At 30.2% G+C, this 22,129-nt stretch overlaps 9 protein-coding genes across 10 annotated transcripts; 5 read left to right on the top strand and 4 right to left on the bottom strand.

Moving 5' to 3' along the window:
- Nucleotides 1-17: 17 nt before the first annotated feature.
- Nucleotides 18-4,437, top strand: LOC126924232 (splicing regulator RBM11). Its single transcript, XM_050738489.1, has 2 exons — nt 18-238; nt 1,339-4,437. Exons 1-2 carry the CDS (start codon nt 155-157, stop codon nt 1,855-1,857), a joined length of 603 nt encoding a protein of 200 aa, XP_050594446.1. The 5' UTR covers nt 18-154; the 3' UTR covers nt 1,858-4,437.
- On the bottom strand, nt 1,268-5,994 carry LOC126924219 (glucose dehydrogenase [FAD, quinone]-like). 2 transcript variants are annotated; one of them, XM_050738469.1, is made up of 12 exons: nt 5,265-5,994; nt 4,594-5,157; nt 4,237-4,436; nt 4,051-4,162; nt 3,850-3,984; nt 3,677-3,792; nt 3,445-3,612; nt 3,208-3,361; nt 2,975-3,135; nt 2,683-2,860; nt 2,405-2,609; nt 1,268-2,334 (listed from the first exon to the last, which is right to left on the bottom strand). In XM_050738469.1, exons 2-12 carry the CDS (start codon nt 4,745-4,747, stop codon nt 2,142-2,144), a joined length of 1,776 nt encoding a protein of 591 aa, XP_050594426.1. In that variant the 5' UTR covers nt 4,748-5,157; nt 5,265-5,994; the 3' UTR covers nt 1,268-2,141. The 2 variants fall into 2 exon arrangements, with proteins under 2 accessions (XP_050594426.1, XP_050594425.1); XM_050738468.1 differs by having other exon boundaries at nt 4,594-5,994.
- A 142-nt stretch (nt 5,995-6,136) lies between these two features.
- On the top strand, nt 6,137-7,173 carry LOC126924502 (piggyBac transposable element-derived protein 4-like). The gene is made up of 3 exons (XM_050739046.1): nt 6,137-6,546; nt 6,611-6,984; nt 7,100-7,173. The coding sequence occupies exons 1-3, from the start codon at nt 6,137-6,139 to the stop codon at nt 7,171-7,173; spliced, it is 858 nt and encodes a 285-aa protein (XP_050595003.1).
- Nucleotides 7,174-7,562: 389 nt separating this feature from the next.
- On the bottom strand, nt 7,563-10,830 carry LOC126924222 (serine/threonine-protein kinase grp). Its single transcript, XM_050738474.1, has 8 exons — nt 10,528-10,830; nt 10,300-10,447; nt 9,926-10,149; nt 9,523-9,843; nt 9,026-9,229; nt 8,150-8,397; nt 7,920-8,054; nt 7,563-7,829 (listed from the first exon to the last, which is right to left on the bottom strand). Exons 2-8 carry the CDS (start codon nt 10,359-10,361, stop codon nt 7,611-7,613), a joined length of 1,413 nt encoding a protein of 470 aa, XP_050594431.1. The 5' UTR covers nt 10,362-10,447; nt 10,528-10,830; the 3' UTR covers nt 7,563-7,610.
- Nucleotides 10,831-11,218: 388 nt separating this feature from the next.
- Nucleotides 11,219-13,017, bottom strand: LOC126924220 (splicing factor 3A subunit 3). Its single transcript, XM_050738470.1, has 2 exons — nt 12,717-13,017; nt 11,219-12,658 (listed from the first exon to the last, which is right to left on the bottom strand). The coding sequence occupies exons 1-2, from the start codon at nt 12,927-12,929 to the stop codon at nt 11,366-11,368; spliced, it is 1,506 nt and encodes a 501-aa protein (XP_050594427.1). The 5' UTR covers nt 12,930-13,017; the 3' UTR covers nt 11,219-11,365.
- Nucleotides 13,018-14,268: 1,251 nt separating this feature from the next.
- On the top strand, nt 14,269-15,483 carry LOC126924233 (prefoldin subunit 6). Its single transcript, XM_050738490.1, has 4 exons — nt 14,269-14,478; nt 14,692-14,761; nt 14,861-15,056; nt 15,118-15,483. Exons 1-4 carry the CDS (start codon nt 14,476-14,478, stop codon nt 15,245-15,247), a joined length of 399 nt encoding a protein of 132 aa, XP_050594447.1. The 5' UTR covers nt 14,269-14,475; the 3' UTR covers nt 15,248-15,483.
- Nucleotides 15,484-15,615: 132 nt separating this feature from the next.
- LOC126924231 (COMM domain-containing protein 2) lies at nt 15,616-16,984 on the top strand. The gene is made up of 5 exons (XM_050738488.1): nt 15,616-15,844; nt 15,911-15,988; nt 16,070-16,152; nt 16,231-16,404; nt 16,485-16,984. The coding sequence occupies exons 1-5, from the start codon at nt 15,778-15,780 to the stop codon at nt 16,689-16,691; spliced, it is 609 nt and encodes a 202-aa protein (XP_050594445.1). The 5' UTR covers nt 15,616-15,777; the 3' UTR covers nt 16,692-16,984.
- A 53-nt stretch (nt 16,985-17,037) lies between these two features.
- Nucleotides 17,038-19,177, top strand: LOC126924225 (rhodopsin-like). Its single transcript, XM_050738481.1, has 8 exons — nt 17,038-17,313; nt 17,389-17,627; nt 17,701-17,807; nt 17,894-18,000; nt 18,088-18,235; nt 18,313-18,423; nt 18,495-18,661; nt 18,756-19,177. Exons 1-8 carry the CDS (start codon nt 17,138-17,140, stop codon nt 18,868-18,870), a joined length of 1,170 nt encoding a protein of 389 aa, XP_050594438.1. The 5' UTR covers nt 17,038-17,137; the 3' UTR covers nt 18,871-19,177.
- LOC126924226 (rhodopsin, long-wavelength) lies at nt 19,004-21,679 on the bottom strand. Its single transcript, XM_050738482.1, has 6 exons — nt 21,530-21,679; nt 20,900-21,231; nt 20,398-20,645; nt 20,044-20,302; nt 19,795-19,961; nt 19,004-19,725 (listed from the first exon to the last, which is right to left on the bottom strand). Exons 2-6 carry the CDS (start codon nt 21,221-21,223, stop codon nt 19,590-19,592), a joined length of 1,134 nt encoding a protein of 377 aa, XP_050594439.1. The 5' UTR covers nt 21,224-21,231; nt 21,530-21,679; the 3' UTR covers nt 19,004-19,589.
- Between the last annotated feature and the right edge of the window lie 450 nt (nt 21,680-22,129).

The raw sequence follows: 22,129 nt of genomic DNA, 5'->3' as shown, positions 1-22,129 counted from the left end.
TCAAGCATTAACTCTCTTTTTAGTGCCAAATATAGGAATTATAACTAAAACACGTTTACCATACTGCGTAACATATTTCGTTTAATTATTGCTGAAATTATTTTTGTAGTTTTAATAAATTTTGATTAATCAATTTCTACCTTATTGTAACAATATGAGTGAAGATACGAAAACTCTTTGGTGTGGAAATTTAAGCGATAAAGTAACGGAAGAAATTCTATACGAATTATTTTTACAGGTTTGTAATTCAGAAGACATTTCCCCATAATATTTGATATTTTAGTAAATAACAACAAATTTCTAGGTTATTTGCAATAGTTTTATATTGACTTCACGTACACTTTTAAATGTGTGATTTGATACTACGTGACAACGTAATTAGTCTAAATTATATATAGTGTTTCACACAACTATTTCATGTTATAACTCTGTTACAAGTACCGTTACAGAAAGATCTCAAAGTCGGATGATTGGTTACATCTGTAAGATTCCTCTCGTCATTCTACGTTAAAAGATATTAAAATACAATGGTGGAAAAATGATTAATTATCTAGATATGTTAATCGTTTGAGCTATTTAGATTTTGTGTTGGAAAGTTCCAGTACATTTGAACGCTACAGATGACTGACGATATTTTGTATTTTATTGTTATCTTCTCAATAATTTTTATTAAACAAAACTTGAAATATTTATAAACTAATAATATAGATACAATAATATAGATGTATTTCTTAAAGTAACAAATCTGACGAGCGTTATCGTGCCGTTTGTTTCTCTTCGCAATCAATCAAGACAAGCGCTATCGCTCTGTTCGGGATTTTTTGACCCTGTTTTTTCAATGATCCCTAGGACTCAAATGGTTAATTCTAATTTTGCAAAATTTATCACAAGTAAGACGGAAAAAAATAGAAGTATTGCGTCACGTCTTCCCTTGTTTTTCATATAATATGCTACAAAATTACATATAAAATATCTTAACTAATCAGTTTTCTACTATATTATTCTAATACTTTATTCATAGAATGACAAGAGGAGTCTACCTACAAAAAAAAATATCCATTCCCATTTAGAAAAATAATTCAATTGTTGATTGCACATACACCATTGCACTTCTACAGACTCTTTGAATCATTCATCTTTCTTCTTTGACATTTTTATGCAACTGCACTGACAACGGAGTTATGACACCAAGCAAGTGCACGGATTCAGAATATTATCTTGAAATTTCGTTGTATATTTTGATTGTTTAGCTAATTGCAAAAACGGATGAAGCTATTATGTTGCATAGTTTATTTTTATATTTGATCTTTGACAAAAGTATTTTCTTCAATTTTATAGGCTGGTCCAGTAGAAAACGTCACTATTCCTAAAGATCGTAATGGCAAACAAAGACGATTTGGATTTGTAACATATAAACACGTTAATTCTGTATCATATGCTTTAGAACTATTCAGTGGTACATCTCTGTTTAATCGCACTCTTAATATAAGCCATCGGAAAAATGTAGAATTACCACAAATAAACAACTCACCGGACAATTTTATAAATTTCAATAATTGGCTTCATTTAGGCCAGGCAATAATCTTAGGAAATTATATGTCTCATTTAAATGATTCATTTGGAACAAATATGATATTAAACACAGATTTACAGATGACAGAGACAAATAATTGTTCTTATAACAATGAGAATAAGAATAACAATGATAGAAGATCTCAACGGCCACATCCTTATCATAGAGATCAACATAAACATATTAGTCATCACATGGACCATAGCTCTACTACAAATCGTAACAGTCATAATAGCAATCACTATTTCAAACATAGTTATAAAAATAACAGACATACTTATTAATATTTCATAAAACACACATACAAATAACTTTCATTATTTACAAATAATAACAAGTCTCATTTGCTTATAAAAAAAATGAAAAATTTTTTGCAATCTTAGGTCTAATTTACTAAAATAAAAAATATATAATATATAAATATTGTACATAAATATACACTTTATAGTAGAATTTCCTGGATGTTAAATGTTAGACAATATAAGATGTACTTCTTATATGATTTACTTTTGTTTACTTAAATTAAATTAAAATTAGTATTCAATAAAAGAATTATATTTCTCATATATTAATCATTAGGTATGTAATAATAATTATATAATTTATGACATTCTGTATGACTCATGTAAACTTTTGTATTATGTTTAATTATACGTGCAGCTTTTTCGGCAATCATTATAACTGCAGCATTAATATTACCACTTGGTAAAACCGGAAATACAGATGCATCAACTACATATAAATTTTTTGTACCATAAACCCTATAAAAGTAATTTATATAACGCTTATATAAAGTAAAGAACTGTTTTATGTGGGAAATGAATAACTTACTTAAACATTTCATCAACAACATCACCTATTCGACATGTACCGGCAGGATGATATGAAGTTAAAGTTAAATGTTGTATGTAACATTCCCAATATTTTGTGCTATCAAATATTTCATTTTCACAACCAGGGTAATGTTTTTTATAAATAGTTGCACCAACACTTTTCATTGCATTGGTTTCAATAAGTTTTTTTACAAATTGCAACCCTGAAAAATTGAATACCTGTGTAATCTTATTATAAATAGCATATATATAACAGTAATTAATCAGATATGATACCATCTATAAGGGTTGCAATATCATCTTTATTTGTCAAATATTTTGGATCAATTAAAGGTGGGTCAAGAGAATTATTACTACTTAATTTGATTTCTCCTTTGCTTTTTGGATGTAATAACACTGGAGCAATTGTTATTGTGTTTTTATATGAATTAGGAGCAAAGTATTCTTTATATACCTATAAAATTAGTATTCATAATCGGTATTATTAGTATTCATAATAATTCATAATCATAATTCATAATCAGTACTATAAGAAATTTATGTAATAGTAGATTTTTATGTAACATACTTTTTCGGAAATTCCCATAGCTTCTTTTAAGACAATACCATTATCTCTTGATAGCCCAAGTGGCATTACCATTATTTGTAAATCTGGTATATTTGATTTATTTTTTTGAGTAGAACTATGAAATGTTCCCAAAACATCAACTCCTGAAAATGTCCAAGGCCCTAACATAAAACACACAAAAATATAATATAAATAGTGACAATTGGAAATTTTTAATTTTCAATAAATTTTACCTTTTCCAAAAAAAAAGTAATTTAATGCTGACATCGGATTTAAAGTACTAGCCATACTAAGACCTATACTTGTATTAAGCATAATTAGATCAATTCCAGTAAGCACATGATCAACTAAATGTTGACCAACTGGTAAATCATTAATGACATTTATCTGAAAATAACATAGCCTATTATTTATTATATATTATTACAAGAAAAAAATATAAAAACCAATGTTCAGTAAACAAATTTTACTTTTAAATTTTCCAAGTGTTCTTTTGGTCCAATACCAGACAACATTAATAATTTTGGAGTACCAATCGCACCAGCACACAGAATAACACCTCTTTTTGAAATTGCTTTAAATGTTTTATTTAATGCAATAAACTGCACTCCTATTGCTCTGTTCGATTCCATTAATACCTTAAAACAATTGATACTAATAATTCCAAATTTAGAATGATTATATATTTAATTCTAAACATACTTTTTCCACATGAGCATGAGTAATAATGGACAATTTAGTTTTTAGATATTCATACAATAATTTGTCTGTACTCCACCGTTTTCCATTTTCCATAGATAATTGTGCTTTCATGAAACCTAAATCAATAAAACGATAAAATCACACATTTTTGTTACTTCTTTATTAATAATTACCAGTTTTTAAATTATCATTGATGTTTCCAATGTCTTGACGTAATTCTTGCAATCCTTTTAAAATTATGTCGGCAAGACCAGTGTTCCATCCTAAATCAATTATATGCATTGGGCCATCATTTCCTTTAATAGGTTCTGAAAATATTTTCAAACTATAATAACAATAGTAAATGAAAAATAATAATAAGCCCTGGTAATTACCAATAAAATCTGGAAACCAATCCTTATAATCTAAAGGATGTCCTCGTACGTAGAGCATATAATTTAATCTACTAGTTCCACCAAGGATTTTACCCATTGGCCATTTGCTTTGCTATTATTAATTGTTATAAATTCTTAATAATATATTTTATTTAATATCATATTATGATTAATTATATAGTATACATTGTTCTTTAAACCCTTGCAAGCATTTTGTTGTGGTACAGTGATGTATTGCCAATCATATGGAGTGTTCTGAATGAGAGGAGCTAATAATGGGATATCTAAAAAAGGTGGTGCAACTCCTCCAGCTTCAAGTAATAATATTGTATATCCATGTTCTGCTAATCTTTTAGTTAAAATTGCACCTGCAGTACCAGCTCCAACTGAATTCAAAAATCATAATTTTAACTTGTACAATACAATTTTGATCGGATTTATTTTCCTTTAATTTATTTTATGCATATATACATGATTATATTTAGAATGTTTAGTATAAAACGTATATAAAAAATATATATTATATATTTATACGTTACTTACCAATAATAAAATCATACAATTGAAAATTATGAATGTCATTAAAGAACCACTGTTTATAAATATCCAAAAAATATATAACATTGAGGTAGTTAGAGAACACAAATACAATTAAACTAGTAATTGTAAATATAATAAAGTGTAAAAATAAGAACATTATAATGACGTTTAAAAATTGAGGTTAGGGGACATTTGGAATGTTTTCTCTCGATATAATGTGTAGTTTTTGAGGGAATGAAGCAACAAAATTATTGTTAAGCAAAAATATACAAAGCATAATAATTCATAAAAATGTACATAAAACTCGTTTGTTTGTATCTTTCATTGTTAATATTAGAAACTACGTTATTGTGTGACAAGATTGCGATAGATATCGAGAGAAATTACAAATTTGCATAACATATAAAACGGGATGAAGAAAATAAGTTTCAACCCTTAGAGTACTATGGACGCATGTATGCGTCTGGCGAAAGCTATCAGTGTGGACTAAGGATACATGCGTCTTCTGTAAGTGTCCGGCATGGTCTAAGGACGCATATATGTCCGTTTGTCAATTTTCCCGAACACCTACGCAGAAGTAATACTATTACGTTCGTGTGAGATAAATATAAATGCATTCCTTAGTAATGGCAGTAAACAAATGCCAATAATGCCTCATTATAACAATTGTCTACCTGTTTCGCGGACAGTCGCATCTGTTTCGCGGACTGTTCCGCACCGGACAACGACCGAGGACACCCAAAAAGTCCGCGGCATAAGGACAATTTATAACAACTTCCAAGAACCTCAGAGGCTCGTCGCGTACCGGAAAGTCCAAGATAGTGCCCTATATAATCTATTTGATTATCTTTTACTTGTGACACCCTCCAAAATTTTTTTTTTTATTTATTTCTTTATATTCATAATTTGGATATTTGGTAAAATTTTTTAGCAGTTATATTAACATGTTAGTGGCTACCCCCAGCGGGGTACCATCCTCCCGTTTGCTAGGTTATATCCTTTGCGAGGTCTGCTGGGTGTTATCTTTTTAGCCTCCCCTTCAAAATAGCAAGTAATATTGAAGAATATTTTATAAGAAACGACAGCGAAATAGAAGATTACAATTCAGGCGATTTGATGAATGATGTGTACCAGTTTGATCCACCATCATCAGACAGTGAAGAATCGATCGATCAAAGAAGAATAAATAGAAAACGGCCCAGAACACTGAGTACATCTTCAGAAGAGGAAAGTTCAGAAATACCTGCAAATATCGAGACCTCTCACCAAACAGGAATATTGTGGTCAAAAACGAATTTAATGCCTAAACTACATATCTGACGAACAAACTGCAGGAATAAAAGGAAATCTGAACCCAGAATCAACACCTTTAGACGCCTTCCAAATGATATTTTCGGAAGAATTTGACGAATTGGAAGGATGCTACAGTCCCTGAAATGTACTTATTTTTATGCATTTCAATGCTAATGCCGCGTTCGAAGAAACTGTCTTTGAGAGAATATTGTCTACGGACGAACTATCGAAAAGCAATATTTTCCGCAAAATAATGACACAAGATCGATACATGGTATTATTACAAATGCTGCACTTTAACGATAATAATACAGCAAGTAACGATCCTTTAGCAAAAATACGACTAGTGATCGATAAATTAAAGATTTCCTTTTCGCAGTCATTTGCACCTTACGAAAACCTATGCGTCGACGAAAGTCTTTTGCTGTACAAGGGCAGATGTTATTTTAAACAGTTTATACCATCCAAGAGAAGTAGGTTTGGCATTAAATTATTTGTCCTTAGTGATTGTAAAACTAATTATGTATTGAACTTCATAATTTATATTGGACAAAAAACAAACATTAGTAGAACTAACATAGCCATTGGAATCTCTGGAGATGTTGTGATGACGCTGCTTCAGCCATATCTTGGAAAGGGCCATACACTAATTACGGATAATTGGTACACGAGTCCACGTGTTACACGAAAACAAAACTAACGCATTTGGAACCGTTCGTAAAAATAGGAGAGATATGCCCCACATGGAAGAAAAGTTGAAGAGAGGAGAAATGTGCTACCGATCGACTAACGTTTTATTGGCAATGAAATGGCATGATAAAAAGGAGGTTTGGATGTTGTCTTCTGCATATGCAGCTGCATTGATTGAATCTGAGAAAAGGGATTATCGTACAGGATTATATAAGAAGAAACCATCATGTATTGTCGACTATAATTCCAACATGGGCGCTGTAGGTAGAGTTGATATGATTTTGAGTACACTTAATTCCCTAAGGAAAACTATAAAGTGGTACAAAAAACTATTTTTCCATTTGTTAGATTTAGCTATATATAATGCATATATTTTATATCAAAAATCTACTGCTTCAAAACAAAAATTTAGTGAATTTCATTTAGCGTTGATAAGAGACATTTTACGAAAATATTTCCAACATGGGAGCATGGTAGGAGGAGGAAAGAGAAAGTCTGAGGATTTACCATTTCGTTTAATTGATAGGCATTTTCCATCAAAGTGCCCTAATCGTGCCGGCACAACACAGTTATCAAGAAGAAAATGTGTTGTTTGTATGAAAAGTAAGAGAAGGAGCGATACGCGATACGAATGCAGAAAATGCGATGTCGGATTATGTATCGATAATTGTTTTGAAATTTTTCACACACAACTGAATTATTAACTTGTGTTATATTTACTAAATTTAGTTTTCTAGTTTATTACCCAAATTCTAGTTTATTGTAAATTTCAATGTTTATAATAAATAATTAATACTAAAAAATAACGCTCTTGAATCATTTAATCTCGTGCAAAAGAATTACTATAACTTATTACGATTTGCGCTTTGAATAATCAATCAACAGAGTTCAGTCTAACGAAAAAGTACCCCGTCCACAGCGATCGTCAGCGCTAGCCGCGCGCCGTTCGTACGGACCGCATAAACCGCGAGTATTCAGCACTCTAAAGGTTAAAAGAGTATAAGAAAATTTATTATAAAATTTGGTTGTATACAATATTAAGACATGCATTCAGTTGCCACGGCAATTGGCCATGTAATAGGACCTTTTAATATGATTTCTTCTAATAAAGATTTAATTTTTACGAATATTCGTTTAAATTCTAGACCACAGCCTTTAGACAAACGAAAATCAACTAATATCTTTCCATCCATTTCAAACACATTTACTTTAAAGACTAAAGGCATCTTTCTTCTATCATTTGCTGTTACAGTAATCTGCAAAAAGATAATTATATAAATTATTAATTATTTATAATTAGTATCTCAATATATAACTTCAATTTAAATGATAATTTTATAACTTACTGTGCCAAAATTATTAATACGACACGTATAATTTTCATTTTTAAAATAATTTAGTAAACGTTTTACAGTTGTTTCCAGGTCTGTTTTAACAAAAAATCTTGTCATACGTCGCACTAACCGTTGGAAAGTATTTTGCTATAAATGTAAAATCAAATTATAGGTGATGAAATATAAATTTTAAGTAGTTTTAATGTTTATACATTAGCAATTCTAACAAAAATATACATTACCTGACTTGTTTGAGTAAATTGTTTATTTTGTACTTGTGTGCATAACAATAAATCTTCTATATGCGCAGGTTGTGAGAACGAAAATCCAGGTCGTTCTTCCAAATTAATTTCTACTGGATTAGCATTTTCTACCCCAGGCAATTCAGGTTGTGATAAACAGAATCTTGTTATGTTTTCATCTTGTGTTGCTTGTCTTCTGTTTTCAAAATCTGTTTCGTCAGGTCTAATATATCCTTCTACACTTCCAGCTATTATACAGAAATTTAATAATTTTATTGATTATCATTTTTATATTTATTTATAATTTATATGCTATTCGAAATTGTATCATAAAAATACAAAGAAAAATAAATCGATAGATTCACTTCCTATATATAAAAATTCTATATATAAAATACTGTTTTATCTAGAACTTATATATATGTATGTATATATATGTATATATATATTACACACATACACATCAGTGGAAGTAGTTAATATTTTATTTGGATGCATAATGCCAGTGCTCTTTGCTTTGGTAATCTAGCTTTATGATCCTTAATTAAAATCATAGAGCTGTATTACCAAAGTAAAGGCAAAAGCTTTGATTATCTTGAATAATTATAATATTGACTGCATTTTATTGTGTATATTTAATGTTTAATAATAATAAAAATAAAGCTATTACCTACTTACTTTTTATGTCAAAAGTTGTATTCAATATCCACTCAGTTAGGTACCAAGTTGCTTTGAGTAATTTAATGTGTACTCAGAGTCACTCAGTACCTGACTAAGTAAATATTTGTTTGATCATACCCATAATAGACCCTTTTAGAAAATGTTATATAGTATAAAATAAAATAATATTTTGTGTATGCACAAATTGACGCATACCTTCCTGGAATTTCTTGACGAACCATCTATGTTGCTTAATATCCTTTATAGTATATCTGGTTACTGGTGAGTGCATAAGAACATTTTTTAACAGAGACAACGAAGAATTATCCAATTTTTTCCATGGTGTAAGAGACATATATTTTCCATCTCTCCATGCCATATACTCTGGACAGTCTGCCAAGGACTGATCCCAAGGCAGTTCTATAGTTCAGATACGGACCAGTTAAAAACTAAGAAATGTAAGTTATGCATTAGAATTAAACCATTACACTACAGATTACAGAGGTCTGCATTTTACAAATCATCATGGATTATTGTTTATATCAGCAATTTACATAATGTATTTATAATTATATTTGAAGAATTTAATATTTTGAACTTGTTTATATTAGTTAATTAGACATATTTACATGTTAATATCTACTGAAATTTACCATTCAGACAAAATTAGTTTTTTACAAAAATTTTAAAACAAATTTTGCTATAAAGATTACCTCCACTCAGTAAAGCTACAAGAATTATACCACATGACCATATATCCGCTGGTTCTGCATGATAGGCACACAATAATACTTCTGGAGCAACATATGGTAATGTTCCACATCTTTTTTCTAAACAACGTTCTTTGCCTTGTAAACGATATATTGTTGCCAGACCAAAATCAGAAACTTTCAAATTATCATGTTCATCTAATAACAAATTTTCTGGTTTCAAATCCCTGTGTGCAATACCTTTGCTGTGCAGATACTCTATAGCAGAAATTAATTGTTTGAAATACTTTTGTGCTTCCCAAATTGGCATACCAATATCCGGTTCTATTTTAAATTAGAAGAAACTTTCATTAACAGTATTGAAATTTTTGGAATTTTGTTTCGCATAAACAATATAATATTTTACCAATTCTATCAAAAAGTTCTCCACCTGATGCATATTCTAAAAATATATATTCCATAGTAGGTTCACTACGCTTTCCAAAATACTGTATAATGTTAGGATTAGAGAGCATACGGTGAATTGTAGTTTCTTTACGAACAGTTTGATGAGCATCTGGATGCTTTTCTAAATCTACCATCTTCATAGCAACAGCCTCACCTGTAGTTTTATTTATAACCAATTTTACTCTGAAAATAAAAATAAAATTTAATGGTATTAACAATTTTTAGTAATAATAATAGTTTTAATAAAATAAATATTTAATTTTTTAAAACAAAACTTTTTATTAATCTGAAACAAGAATTATTTTTATATAAATTTAAGGTATAGGAACTTACTCGCCAAAAGCCCCTTCTCCTAGAGTGTGTCCAAATATCCAACCATCTACAAACTCCGTCATTCTGTCTCAGCATGCCTCTTTACGATAATAGCAAAAATCTTTGTTCTCTAATATTCTTTCACAAATCGATCATGTAGCGTGATTACCTTTTCCACAAAAAGAATAATTATTAAAATAATTGGCACGAAATAATGTAATAGTAATTTTGTTTCAATAAAATGCTCACATCATATCTCATTTTTTACAAAAACGGTCGGTCTCTCGAAGCACGTGGTTTTAATCATACCGATGAAACATCGTGCTTTCGATCGAACCGAACGTGATATAATAACAAGTTACATTTAAAAGTATACGTTTATAGAATTGCTTAATTTTTTTTCTTAATCCTGCTTTATTAATTTTGCTAATAATATAATCACGGGGTGAATTGACAAAGTAAATTAAAATATTTTCTTCTTAAGATCGCAAAACTTACTGTTGCGAAGCACGTTATAGAGTAATATGGTATTCATCTCTAAAACGATGAAGCTCGTACTCTAGAATATCTGGGTATAAAATTACTGCATTCCCATTGGTCGAAGAAATATGTAAAGAACCTTAAAGTCCCTGTAATAATTTTACCATAGTTTTACCATAAGTTTCAAAATTAGTAATAAAAGTAAATGAAAATTTGAATTTGGCTTAAAATTTAAATACATTGTACCGCTTTCAAAACTTCAGAAAAAGATGTATAATAAAATATTTTAATATTTTCGATAATTTAATTTTGAATCATCTTTGCAATTCTTACTTAATAATTTTACTATTATAAAATGAGTTTTTGTTCAATTGATATTTCCAATTAAATAATCTAATATGAATAAATTACATGTGTACATCGAACTTTACTAATAATAAATATGTAGCTCAAAAATGCGTTTCTTCGAGTTCTTATAAATATATTTATTAAATTGACTTTAATATACATAATATTACAAATAATATAGTGTGAATTAAAATAAACATATAATAAATATACAATAGAAATGTGCGTGTATGGAGCATTACAATACGATAAAATATCGTTATAAAAGACCTTGTCTTTTTAGATCCTCATATGTTTTACGATTAACAACATTTCCAAGAGAATCTTCAAATTCTTCCTCTTGTTCTGGTTGCCAACGTTCTGCTTGTTTCTGAGCTTTTAATTTTTCCCATAAAGCTAAAGCATCTTCTATTTGTGTCACATTAGCAAAATGTGCAGTATTTGGAATACCAAGGCAACGCATACCATGTGCATGCCTCCACTCTGCAAAGTGTCTTTGGAAAGCTTTTGGTCCTTTATATGTAAAATTCCCACATATTTCACAATTATAACTAATATTCAAGCCATGTAATTTGTATAACCAATATGGTATAGGTTTACCATCCCAACCAAGTGGGAGGTTTTTAGGATTATAAGGTACTTCATTGTCATCTTCTTCTTCTGACTCACTAGCACTAGCTTCAGCATCGGAATCCCCTCTCTCACCTTCTGTTCTAGCTTGTTTTCTCTGAACATTTTCTTTTGTGGCTACACGTTGAGTTGATACCAATTCTGCAAGTTTGTAAACCTGTGCTTCAAAATGTGCAATCTCTTTTTGTTTCTCAGAATTTCTTCCTTTTCCAGACTTTCTATTTCTGTTATTTTTAGCTAATAAATTGGGATCCAAAGATGCTTCACCTTTTGTACTAAAAAGCCTTTGAGCTCTCTCTTCCAATGTACCACCACACTTTAAACCCAAAGCCATTAATGCAGACTTTAATCTGTCTAAGCCAAGAGATGCAAGCTCCTCCCATGAAGAAAAGGCAGAAAGTTCTAAATGAGCCCCTACATGAGTTAAAGCACTACCAGTTTCCTTTGGCCATCCTGGAAATGTATTGTTCTCCCATTGTGTTTCAAATTCGTTATTTGCTTCATCCAACTCTGCATTTATGTCAAGTAAAGGTCTAACTCTACTTAAATAATCAGTTAGATATTCTAACAGAGACTCCACGTATTTTTGATATTCAGCATTTTTCCTTTCTCTTGGTATGTCAAATAAATGATCGAAAGTAGATAGATATGTAATATAATCTATTTTTTCTATGCCTTTAAGGTTGATATATTTTTCATAACATTCATGGAGATCAAGATATTTCCCATAACCTTCTTCATCTGTAAATTCAACAAGATTTGAAAGTTCCTCTGTTGGGTTTTCCCTCATTTTGGCTAGTTCTTCGAATTCCACAGACATGGGAATACTTATTTCGTTAGGATGTCGACGATAGAATTCTTTTATAGATTTTAATCTTGAGTAAAATTCGGAAAACTCATTTGGCCCAGAAAGTGCTTGCACCTAAGCAATAAAAATTTGATTATTAAATTGTAAATAAATTATAAGATATCTAACTTACTTCTTCTTTCCTTTGTCCATCTTTATCTTCATACAAATCTTGCAAATGTGATGTACTATCCATGTACTGATCGAGCAGCATTTTTAACCGATGTTCCGAATTTATACTTTCTCTATGTCCTGGCTTTTTGTAAAGCATTTCTTTTACCATCGCGTCCATTAATCTTTCTCTTTCTTCATGATAACGTCGTTGTTGTTCTAATATTGTTTCCATTTTTTCGAGTCGTATGCAAACAACGCTCCCAATCTTTTTTTCGACAATTGTCGATTACATACACATTATAGTACAATTCAATATAGACATCATATCATGGTGAAAAAATTTATACTATTAACTGTGTCACCATCTAGTGACCATTATAGAAGACTACATAGTGTTATGAACTGGTTTTGGCATGCGGCTCTCTCTAGCGTGAATATTTTATATGATAATAAGGTAAATTCTAGTGCTGCGAATTTAACTGTACAGCGGCACAGCCGAGGCAACGAACAAAAGTTATTTAACAAATTAATTTATTAAATGTTACAATTATTTATCAGTAACAACTGCATTCACTCTCAAATTTCGTATCTATTTTCGTTACCATAGGAAAACATTGCCAAGCTATAAATCGTTCGCCTTCTAATATTGTAAACTCCAATCAAATTAATGTTTATTAACATTAGTTAATAAGAATTTGTCTTATTGGATAAAAAGTAAATCGTAGATTGTCATGTAAATTCGAGCAGATAAATGGACTACTCTGTGACCCAAAAAAGTGAAAATAGTTAGAATTGTTGAATCTTTAGAACCATCACGTTGAGTTCAAAATCTAAATAAATTTCATTACTTACTATAAATATTCAATTTTAAATATATTCAGTTTTAAATATAAATTTTTGTTCAAGTTAATCTTTCTCGTTAAGTATTTCTTCATTTAAACGTCGAGTTAGTTTTCAAATTGTTTGAAGTTGTTACGCGAGCAGAGTGCTTCAAAAGCCCATTTTATGGGCTGTAACCGCGCCAAATTTGCGAAAATCTTGGAAAGGCCACGCAACAACAAACATAAAATATATAATATAATATATAATTGATTGCTTTATCAACAAAATATAAGATAGTGCTGTATCCACCTCACATAAAATAGACTTTACTTATTATATTTTGTTGGCATTGTTTAAAAATTCATATCAATTCTTTAATCATATAAAAATCAAATTTCATCAAATCAGATATTAAAATTACATTCTCTCTTACATCTTTGAAAAGAAAACTTGATTAATAATTATAATAATCACGCTGCTTTTTTTAAAAAAAGGAAAGGATTATTTATTTTTTATGAAGTTTAAAATTTCATTACTCGGATCTTAAATTTTATATTAGGTTTTCGAGAGATCGATAAATTGCATTATCTTATTGCATTTTTCCATTTTCCTAATTTTTTCGTATTTTATAAAAATTTTCTATTTTTTAAACATAAAAAATTATATCATTTCTAATAAAGCTAATTCGTATGGTAATCAAAATGTTATTAAATAACTTCATATAGTTGATTTTTATTCCTAATTTGTACATCCCTAGGATTGTGTTTATGCATGTGTCATATGGTAGTACGCATTTAAATTAGTGGAAGAGTTGAAACAAAATAGATTAAAGAAATTTAATTAGAAAGAATATCTGTCTATATATAAAATTTCTTATTTCTTATTTTATCCTTTACTAGCAAATATTTGTCGCATAGTTAGTCAGAAAACGGGTTACAGAATATTACTATCTCAAAATGGTACGATACATTTAAAATAGGAAATTAAGATTTAAGACAATTGTAATTTGCAACCTGTATATCCAACAAATTGTGTTCATTTATTTTTTTTTTTTTTTTTTGTAGTAAAATGTATTTAATATTTGAAATATAATGGGATATTTGTGCTTTATGTAACCTAACCTCATTATCGTATAACATTTCTTTATTGTTTTTAATATATTTCTTTTCCAGACAAATATAACGGAAGAAATACAAAAAAATTTAAAAACAGAAATAGACAAGTACAAACAGGTTCAAAAAGGTATTCTTAATTTCTGCACATATATCATATTTTATGTGATATATCATGTAATTATAATTAATTAAATATCCTGTTACACATAGATTCTGTTTGTATCAGATTACCACAAAGCATTGAATCAAAGACAACAGCTGGATGGACAATTAAATGAGAATATTGCAGTTAAAAAAGAATTAGATCTTTTGAAATCAGAGGATGACGTTTTCAAATTAATTGGACCTGTTCTCATTAAGCAAGATGTAGAAGAAGCAAAACAAAACGTTGCTAAACGAATGGAATATATCTCTTCTGAATTGTAAGTGACCAGATATAAGAATATATATATAAGATCAAGAATAATTATTTTATAATTTTAGGAAAAGAGTAGAAGAATTAATAACGACATTAGATAAGAAACAAGATACACATCGTGAAACATTGGAGAAATATCAACAGATGTTTCAACAAGCTCAAGTGAAAGCATCCCTCTCTCAACCTAAAGCATAATTTCATACATGAAAAAAAATTATATGTTGTCGCTTGTTATGTCAATATCACAAAAGAAAAAAGATCATATAACCATAAATTCCTATTCCTGATTCCTATTTCTGATTAAATTTGTTAATAAATTTCTTGTGAAGCTTTTACATTATTTTATTTATATAACTGTGTTTACAATTATTCTAAAGCTTGAAAATAATATTGTAATGATGTTAAAGAAATATTAAAATTATTTAACCTAACTTTACTTGTGTTTATATTGAATACTTATTCGACGAGGTATATTCCTATATATATTGCAAAATTTATTATAGACAAAATTTATAACATATTTTTAATATGAACAGATATGAAAGGAAAATTCAGTACTTTTTATATCCCAAGAATACAAACGTTACCATTGTAGTGTACGTTCTACATTCGTAAATATGGCGATTCTTCTATCGCTTGCAAGTTTTGCGATTGACAACTCCGTCATTCACATATCAAATTTAACGTAAATGGTTATATAGTATTATTTTTAGTAAAATAAAATAATGTTATTAACATTAAAACCAGATCATAAAAAACATGTATTACTTCTTATAGGACATACACCACAAGGTATGTAAAATTATTTTTATTGCTGATTTACTTCATTATAAAATAATAATTACGTATCTTTTCCAGTTTTACAGGATTTTTGCAAATTAGCACTAGATTATTTGCAGAAAGGGCCAAATATTAAATTATATAACGCAGCAGCTCGTAAGTAAACACATTTTTACTTATTTATATAAAATAATTAAAAAGAAAGTCTAGTGTTAAAAATTTAATTGTTTTTTCTAGAGAAATTGGATGTTGAAGTAAGTGTAATTAAGAATTCAGTGGAAGGACTTGTTAATTTATTAATAGAGAGTTGTAGATATAAGGTAACATAAATTTTATTAATTTATTTGTATTTCTCTTAATTCATAAAATATTATTTAACTAATATTCAATTTTTCCAGCTAAATTCTGAGGACTTTAGAGATTCAATAATATCTTTAGGTTTCTCGGAACAACAAGAAGTTATATTAAGCAAATTATATAATGTTAAAAAAGATGAAATATTGGATACACTCAGAGATATTGGATTTAAGTTGCCAGAATACCATGATATGGAATGGAGATTTGAAGTCCAGGTATTATATTATTTCATCCTTGAAATTTGCATCTTTAATATATCATATTTTTATATTATATGTAATGTATTTTTTCATAGATTGCTTCAAGAGCATTATTGAAACAAGTTGCTCCTCTCATTACTTTGGATTTATCCATAAAGGATCCTGGCAAGGATGAAAACATTGAGCATGTATTACTTCAAACTGACCCTGTTAATTTATCACACATAACACAACAATTAGAAGAGGCTCTTCAAGAAGGTTACAGTCAACACATTCGTAGACTTTCAAGAGCAATAAAATGATGACATTGTAATATAATTATATTTTATGTAATAAAATATATAAATTATATACATACAATATATTTAAGTCACTTTTTTTTAGCTGTATATTATAATAAGACATCATGTATTAACTGAACCTATATTGATTATTCCAATTTATGCTTAAGAGCATATGTAAAGTTTCACTTTGATTAGATTATCCTAAATTTAAAATGACGGTAATGTTCATACATCATACTATCCTAAAACCTTTGTAAGAGCAATATAAATGCATTTATTAAGGCTATAAATAAATTCATTTGAATATTTTATTGGATGACTTTATTGGATCTTACCATATCAAGCATATAAAAGAAGAGTAGTCTACTTGTAATTGCAGTTGTAGTATGTGAACAGTTAAAAGAAACATGTTACGCAAAATTATATTTTAGTGTGAATTTAAATTCAGTTTGTAAAGCCAGTTTATGATGTATACATTCAATGTAACAACTCCTTGTTTCATTGGATCCATGCCTCCAAATATTTCCATTTTAACAACTACTATAGAACCACATTTTGCAAGGCAAATAATGCGTTTCAATAACCAAACAGTTGTTAGTAAAGTGCCTGAAGAGATGTTACATTTAATTGATACATATTGGTAATTAGCATATTTGTTATTTTTAATGGCAATGGAATGCATGTTGATATTATTTTATTAAATTTTGAAATATAGGTATCGGTTTCCTCCATTGGACCCATTATGGCATAAAGTCTTAGGTTTAGTTATGATAGTACTAGGTATTATGGGATGGTGTGGAAATGGTGTAGTGGTTTATATATTTATAATGACACCATCTCTAAGAACACCAAGTAATCTTCTTGTGGTAAATCTTGCCTTTTCCGATTTCATTATGATGGGTTTCATGTGTCCACCCATGGTAATTTGCTGCTTTTATGAAACATGGGTTCTTGGTAAGAAATTTTTATCATATAATTTCGGAAAATTTAATTTTACGAAATTTTATGTTTTAAAACTTTTATTTAGGCCCCTTAATGTGTGATATTTATGCAATGGTTGGATCATTATGTGGATGCGCATCTATATGGACCATGACAGCTATTGCTTTAGATAGATATAATGTTATAGTGAAGGTATACATACTCATGTACACATATATAAATAGGTATGTTAATAATTACAATAAGAATAATATAATAAAAAAGTGGAATATTTTTAGGGGATGTCCGGAACACCTCTTACCATCAAAAGATCCATAATTCAAATTTTGGGTATCTGGTCTTTTGGTTTAATATGGACAATCTTACCTTTAGTAGGGTGGAATAGGTAATATCTTGATTATGAAAATGTATCTCCTATATATGTAAACTAGTGAGTATGCTTAATTATTAACATACCGAACTTATCAATTAGATATGTTCCAGAGGGTAATATGACAGCATGTGGAACAGATTACCTTACACAAGATTGGGTTTCCAAGTCGTATATATTAGTTTATTCTTTTTTTGTCTATTACACTCCACTATTCACCATTATTTATAGCTATTATTTTATTGTTTCAGTAAGTATGTATTTCGAAATCATGTTAATTATTGGTTATATATATGTAACTGTAATACATTCATTATAATTTTATAGGCTGTTGCAGCACATGAGAAAGCGATGAAAGAACAAGCAAAAAAAATGAATGTCGCTTCTTTACGATCTGGAGAAAATCAAGGTGCTAGTGCTGAAGCAAAATTAGCAAAGGTACCGCATTATGTATTTAACTTAATTAAAGTGTTAATCTTAATTCTATGAAATATAAATATATTTTTTAGGTAGCACTAACGACAATATCGCTATGGTTTATGGCATGGACGCCATATCTTGTGATCAATTACATTGGAATATTTAATCGATCTCTGATCACGCCCCTTTTCACAATATGGGGTTCTCTCTTCGCGAAAGCGAACGCAATATATAATCCGATCGTTTATGGAATTAGGTATGTATTTTACGAATACATTAATGCCACCTTAACAAAAAACAATGAATAAAAAAATATTGCTAACGATCTATTTTATAAATATATCATATAGTCATCCGAAATACAGAGCCGCGTTAAAGGAAAAACTACCGTTCTTAGTATGTGGCTCAACGGAAGAACAAACCGCTGGAGGGGAGAAAACTTCGGAAGCTGGTGGAAATTCATAAAATGAATCGAAAACTTGAACGTTATTTTATTTTATTGTAAATACATAGAATGTTTTGTAAATAAAATATTATCCGAAAATTGATTTAAGAAGGAGGTGCTCGCACTTTTAAAGGAAATAATGAAATTTATAGGTACGGTTGCTTGCAGAATTTATTTGCTTTTATAAAATTAAGGTACAGGTGTTCCCTTCATGTTTCATGGTGAATGTGATGTGCTTACTAATCTAGTAAACATAGAGCTGTTACCTGGTGTACCAAAGTGACCATGTATATTGTTACGCAATAAATGTACAAAATTAAAATCATACCTATGAATTGATGTAAAATGATCCGCATTGTGGTGAGATACGCATCACGCATTCAATCACAGGCGATTCAAATATTGATCATTTAATGTCACGTATACAATGACTTCGTATACTGGAGTTGTTCCTCACCGAATTAGATGTGCTGGCCATTAGGCTATACTTTTGAATGTTTGAACATATTCGATTTAAACTGCTTTAATTTTGAATGTCTAATTGACCACATTGATAGTTTTGTTATCGATAAAAAATATTTCTTAATGTCATATCAGGTGTTAATATTTACAAATCGTGTCTGTAATAAAATTTGGTGTTATTCTTACCTAGTTAGGTATATTTTAATCTATATTCTTTTGATTGACCGCGTCACAGTTCGAATATAAGTAAGGTGCAGCCATGGCATATATTATTGTTTTATGCATTTGATTTTTCGTTGTCTGCAACAGTAGTTGTACCAGAAACAGTAGATGTAGCGTCTGTGGGTGTTTGTTCGGCAGCGCATGCCAATGATGGGAATCTTGCAAACAGCGCAGCTCGGTATTTCGGATGGCTGGAAGCGAGGAAAAGGAAAAGAAAAGTTTAATTTTATATTGATTTAAACTTATGTAAATATAACTACCTAATTCCATAAACGATCGGATTGTAAACTGCATTGGCTTTGGCAAATAGAGAACCCCAAATTGTGTAAAGCGGACTGATCTTAACGAGACTGAAGATGCCAGACCAGTTGATGACCAGATACGGGGTCCAAGCCATGAACCATAAGGAGATTGTCATAAGGGCAACCTAGAATCATTATAAAATATCCCGTTATAAATAAAGAAAGTTTAAAATAAAATATTCATTACATTAGAAATTTATTACATACTTTTGCCAATTTACACTCGGCACTAGTATTTTGATTTTCAGATGATCGGAGAGAAGCTACGTTCATCTTTTTGGCTTGTTCGCGCATATTCTTCTCGTGGGCAGCTACCGCCTGGATAATGAACCAGTAACTCCAAATGATGAGGAACAGCGGGAAGAAGTAAACCCAGATGCTGTATAATAGGATGTAGGAGACGGATACTATATCTTTGCTGAAGTAATCAGTGCCACACGCGGTCATGTTACCTTCTGGTACATATCTAAAAAAGAGAATCAAGTTTCGTTACTCGTAATCAATCCTCGAATGAAATGTTAATAACACTTATCGAAATATTATCGCGATTAACCGAATTACCTATTCCAGCCAAACATAGGTGCGATAGTCCAAATTAGGGAGAACAACCATATCCCCAGTATACGAAGGAGAGCTCCGTTAATGGTCAATGGCTTACCAGATAAACCTTTGACGATCACGTTGTACCTATCGAATGCAATCATTGTCATCGTCCATATGGAGCCACATCCGAACAAGGAGCCCAACATTGCGTAGACTTGACAGAAGAGAGGCCCAAGTACCCATGTCTCATAATAGCAATTGATCACCTGTTAAACAACAAATTATATCAAATTTATTCCATATGCTTGAGTTGCGATAATATTTCTAATGGTGATACAGTATACTATACAGTTAATTGATACTATACAGTTGGGATAATATTTTTAATAGAAATATCATTTGTATAACCGATTAAGATTATTTCATATCTCAAAATACAAGGATATTTTTAATCGGGATATCACTTTTCGATTGGAATTATTTCGAGGATCGAAAAAATAAAAATTGCTTTTTTACGCACCATAGGTGGAGACATGCAGAACATCATAAGGAAATCGCTGATAGCAAGGTTGATTACAAACATATTACTTGGCGTGCGAAGACTCTTCGTCGAAAGGAATATATAGACGACCATGCCATTTCCCGAAACCGAGATGAAACCAAGCAGACCTATTACAAATCCAAGGATTCCATGCCACATCGGATTTAGTGGTGGAAACTGATACCAGTGGGCGTCGATTAGATGGAGCATATCAGGTGGAACCCTGTCAACCACCGTTTGATTTGCAAACCTTTGGGCTCCATATGCGTAGGCTTCATAACTGGGTCCCGAAACAGAAATCATCCTTGAATCTGTAAATGTTCAAACACCCCCTTAAGACTTTGTGCCTTCTTTCTTTCTTTCTTTCCTGCTTCTTTCCTTTTGATTATTTAAACATTCAAATAGTTCGAACGAATAGTTCAAAATACAAAATCTTCAGCAATAGATAAAATACAGTAGACTTATCATTTCAAATCAAATTTGCCCGAGTCTGGGGTGCTATCATCACTATAAATAATCTATGTAACATTATCAGAAAATTTTAATGCACAGACTTTTCGAGAACACTTGAAATTAACGAAACACTATCACTCCGTTTCCGTTTCTCACCTTTAGGCTACTTGGAGAAAATCGTGGTAGAACGAACTAATCCAAGTACACGTCTCAGTTCGATTTCGGTTGACCGCGATAGGTTTTTGAAATTTAACAGAAGGTTGTAGGTAGGCTGTTAGGTCCACTGTTGGATGCGGCTCGTGTCACCGCCGTTCGACTTTCGTTTAAATATGAACCGACTTCTTACTTCGACCCTGCCATATGTACCCTTACGTTTAGTTTTCTATATGTTGTTACGATCTAAGACGGTAAACAGTCTTAAGAAGGACTTTATTAAGTTAACGAGGATTTAAGAATACCTTTGGTGTATCTTTAGTGCCACACACAGAAACCTTACAACGCTAAAGTAGGAATAGAACACGAAGAATCACCATATCCTTTTGATACCCTTCTCCTACATCTTTTATATTTAATTTCGAACCATAATCCCTACAGTAATATCCGCCTGCATTCTTAGTTGTTTGACATACATTCAAAGAAAAAAACGAGAGACTCTTATTCGTTCTTTCGTCTTCGTCTATTACTTCGATTCGAAGAATGAAATACAATAATTAAGCGAATATATTAGTAAACTCGTGATTTCGGTATCTATATAAG

Source organism: Bombus affinis, chromosome 14, assembly GCF_024516045.1.
Source record: "Bombus affinis isolate iyBomAffi1 chromosome 14, iyBomAffi1.2, whole genome shotgun sequence".
NCBI classification, from domain to species: Eukaryota; Metazoa; Arthropoda; class Insecta; order Hymenoptera; family Apidae; genus Bombus; species Bombus affinis.
The sequence above is the reverse complement of the archived record's forward strand: the minus strand, read 5'-3'. Positions and strand labels throughout refer to the sequence as shown.

What these genes read in the sequence shown, in the direction of transcription:
- LOC126924502 (XM_050739046.1), top strand. Translation starts at nt 6,137, where the DNA reads ATGACACAAGATCGATACATGGTATTATTACAAATGCTGCACTTTAAC. An exon ending in ACACTAATTACGGATAATTG is followed by an intron (nt 6,547 to 6,610) that starts GTACACGAGTCC and finishes TCGTAAAAATAG; the next exon opens with GAGAGATATGCCCCACATGG. An exon ending in TGCTTCAAAACAAAAATTTA is followed by an intron (nt 6,985 to 7,099) that starts GTGAATTTCATT and finishes TTTAATTGATAG; the next exon opens with GCATTTTCCATCAAAGTGCC.
- LOC126924225 (XM_050738481.1), top strand. Translation starts at nt 17,138, where the DNA reads ATGATGTATACATTCAATGTAACAACTCCTTGTTTCATTGGATCCATG. An exon ending in CCTTTAGTAGGGTGGAATAG is followed by an intron (nt 18,001 to 18,087) that starts GTAATATCTTGA and finishes CTTATCAATTAG; the next exon opens with ATATGTTCCAGAGGGTAATA. An exon ending in GCTATTATTTTATTGTTTCA is followed by an intron (nt 18,236 to 18,312) that starts GTAAGTATGTAT and finishes ATAATTTTATAG; the next exon opens with GCTGTTGCAGCACATGAGAA.
- LOC126924222 (XM_050738474.1), bottom strand. Translation starts at nt 10,361, where the DNA reads ATGACGGAGTTTGTAGATGGTTGGATATTTGGACACACTCTAGGAGAA. An exon ending in AGAACTTTTTGATAGAATTG is followed by an intron (nt 9,844 to 9,925) that starts GTAAAATATTAT and finishes AATTTAAAATAG; the next exon opens with AACCGGATATTGGTATGCCA. An exon ending in GTATTAATAATTTTGGCACA is followed by an intron (nt 7,830 to 7,919) that starts GTAAGTTATAAA and finishes ATCTTTTTGCAG; the next exon opens with ATTACTGTAACAGCAAATGA.
- LOC126924232 (XM_050738489.1), top strand. Translation starts at nt 155, where the DNA reads ATGAGTGAAGATACGAAAACTCTTTGGTGTGGAAATTTAAGCGATAAA. An exon ending in TATACGAATTATTTTTACAG is followed by an intron (nt 239 to 1,338) that starts GTTTGTAATTCA and finishes TCAATTTTATAG; the next exon opens with GCTGGTCCAGTAGAAAACGT.
- LOC126924231 (XM_050738488.1), top strand. Translation starts at nt 15,778, where the DNA reads ATGTTATTAACATTAAAACCAGATCATAAAAAACATGTATTACTTCTT. An exon ending in TATAGGACATACACCACAAG is followed by an intron (nt 15,845 to 15,910) that starts GTATGTAAAATT and finishes TATCTTTTCCAG; the next exon opens with TTTTACAGGATTTTTGCAAA. An exon ending in ATTATATAACGCAGCAGCTC is followed by an intron (nt 15,989 to 16,069) that starts GTAAGTAAACAC and finishes TGTTTTTTCTAG; the next exon opens with AGAAATTGGATGTTGAAGTA.
- LOC126924233 (XM_050738490.1), top strand. An exon ending in GTACAAACAGGTTCAAAAAG is followed by an intron (nt 14,762 to 14,860) that starts GTATTCTTAATT and finishes TGTTTGTATCAG; the next exon opens with ATTACCACAAAGCATTGAAT. An exon ending in GAATATATCTCTTCTGAATT is followed by an intron (nt 15,057 to 15,117) that starts GTAAGTGACCAG and finishes TTATAATTTTAG; the next exon opens with GAAAAGAGTAGAAGAATTAA.
- LOC126924220 (XM_050738470.1), bottom strand. Translation starts at nt 12,929, where the DNA reads ATGGAAACAATATTAGAACAACAACGACGTTATCATGAAGAAAGAGAA. An exon ending in ATGGACAAAGGAAAGAAGAA is followed by an intron (nt 12,659 to 12,716) that starts GTAAGTTAGATA and finishes TTTATTGCTTAG; the next exon opens with GTGCAAGCACTTTCTGGGCC.
- LOC126924226 (XM_050738482.1), bottom strand. Translation starts at nt 21,223, where the DNA reads ATGATTTCTGTTTCGGGACCCAGTTATGAAGCCTACGCATATGGAGCC. An exon ending in TCTGCATGTCTCCACCTATG is followed by an intron (nt 20,646 to 20,899) that starts GTGCGTAAAAAA and finishes GTTGTTTAACAG; the next exon opens with GTGATCAATTGCTATTATGA. An exon ending in CCTATGTTTGGCTGGAATAG is followed by an intron (nt 20,303 to 20,397) that starts GTAATTCGGTTA and finishes TCTCTTTTTTAG; the next exon opens with ATATGTACCAGAAGGTAACA.
- LOC126924219 (XM_050738468.1), bottom strand. Translation starts at nt 4,747, where the DNA reads ATGTTCTTATTTTTACACTTTATTATATTTACAATTACTAGTTTAATT. An exon ending in TTACTTTTTTTTTGGAAAAG is followed by an intron (nt 3,136 to 3,207) that starts GTAAAATTTATT and finishes GTTTTATGTTAG; the next exon opens with GGCCTTGGACATTTTCAGGA. An exon ending in GTTGTTGATGAAATGTTTAA is followed by an intron (nt 2,335 to 2,404) that starts GTAAGTTATTCA and finishes TTACTTTTATAG; the next exon opens with GGTTTATGGTACAAAAAATT.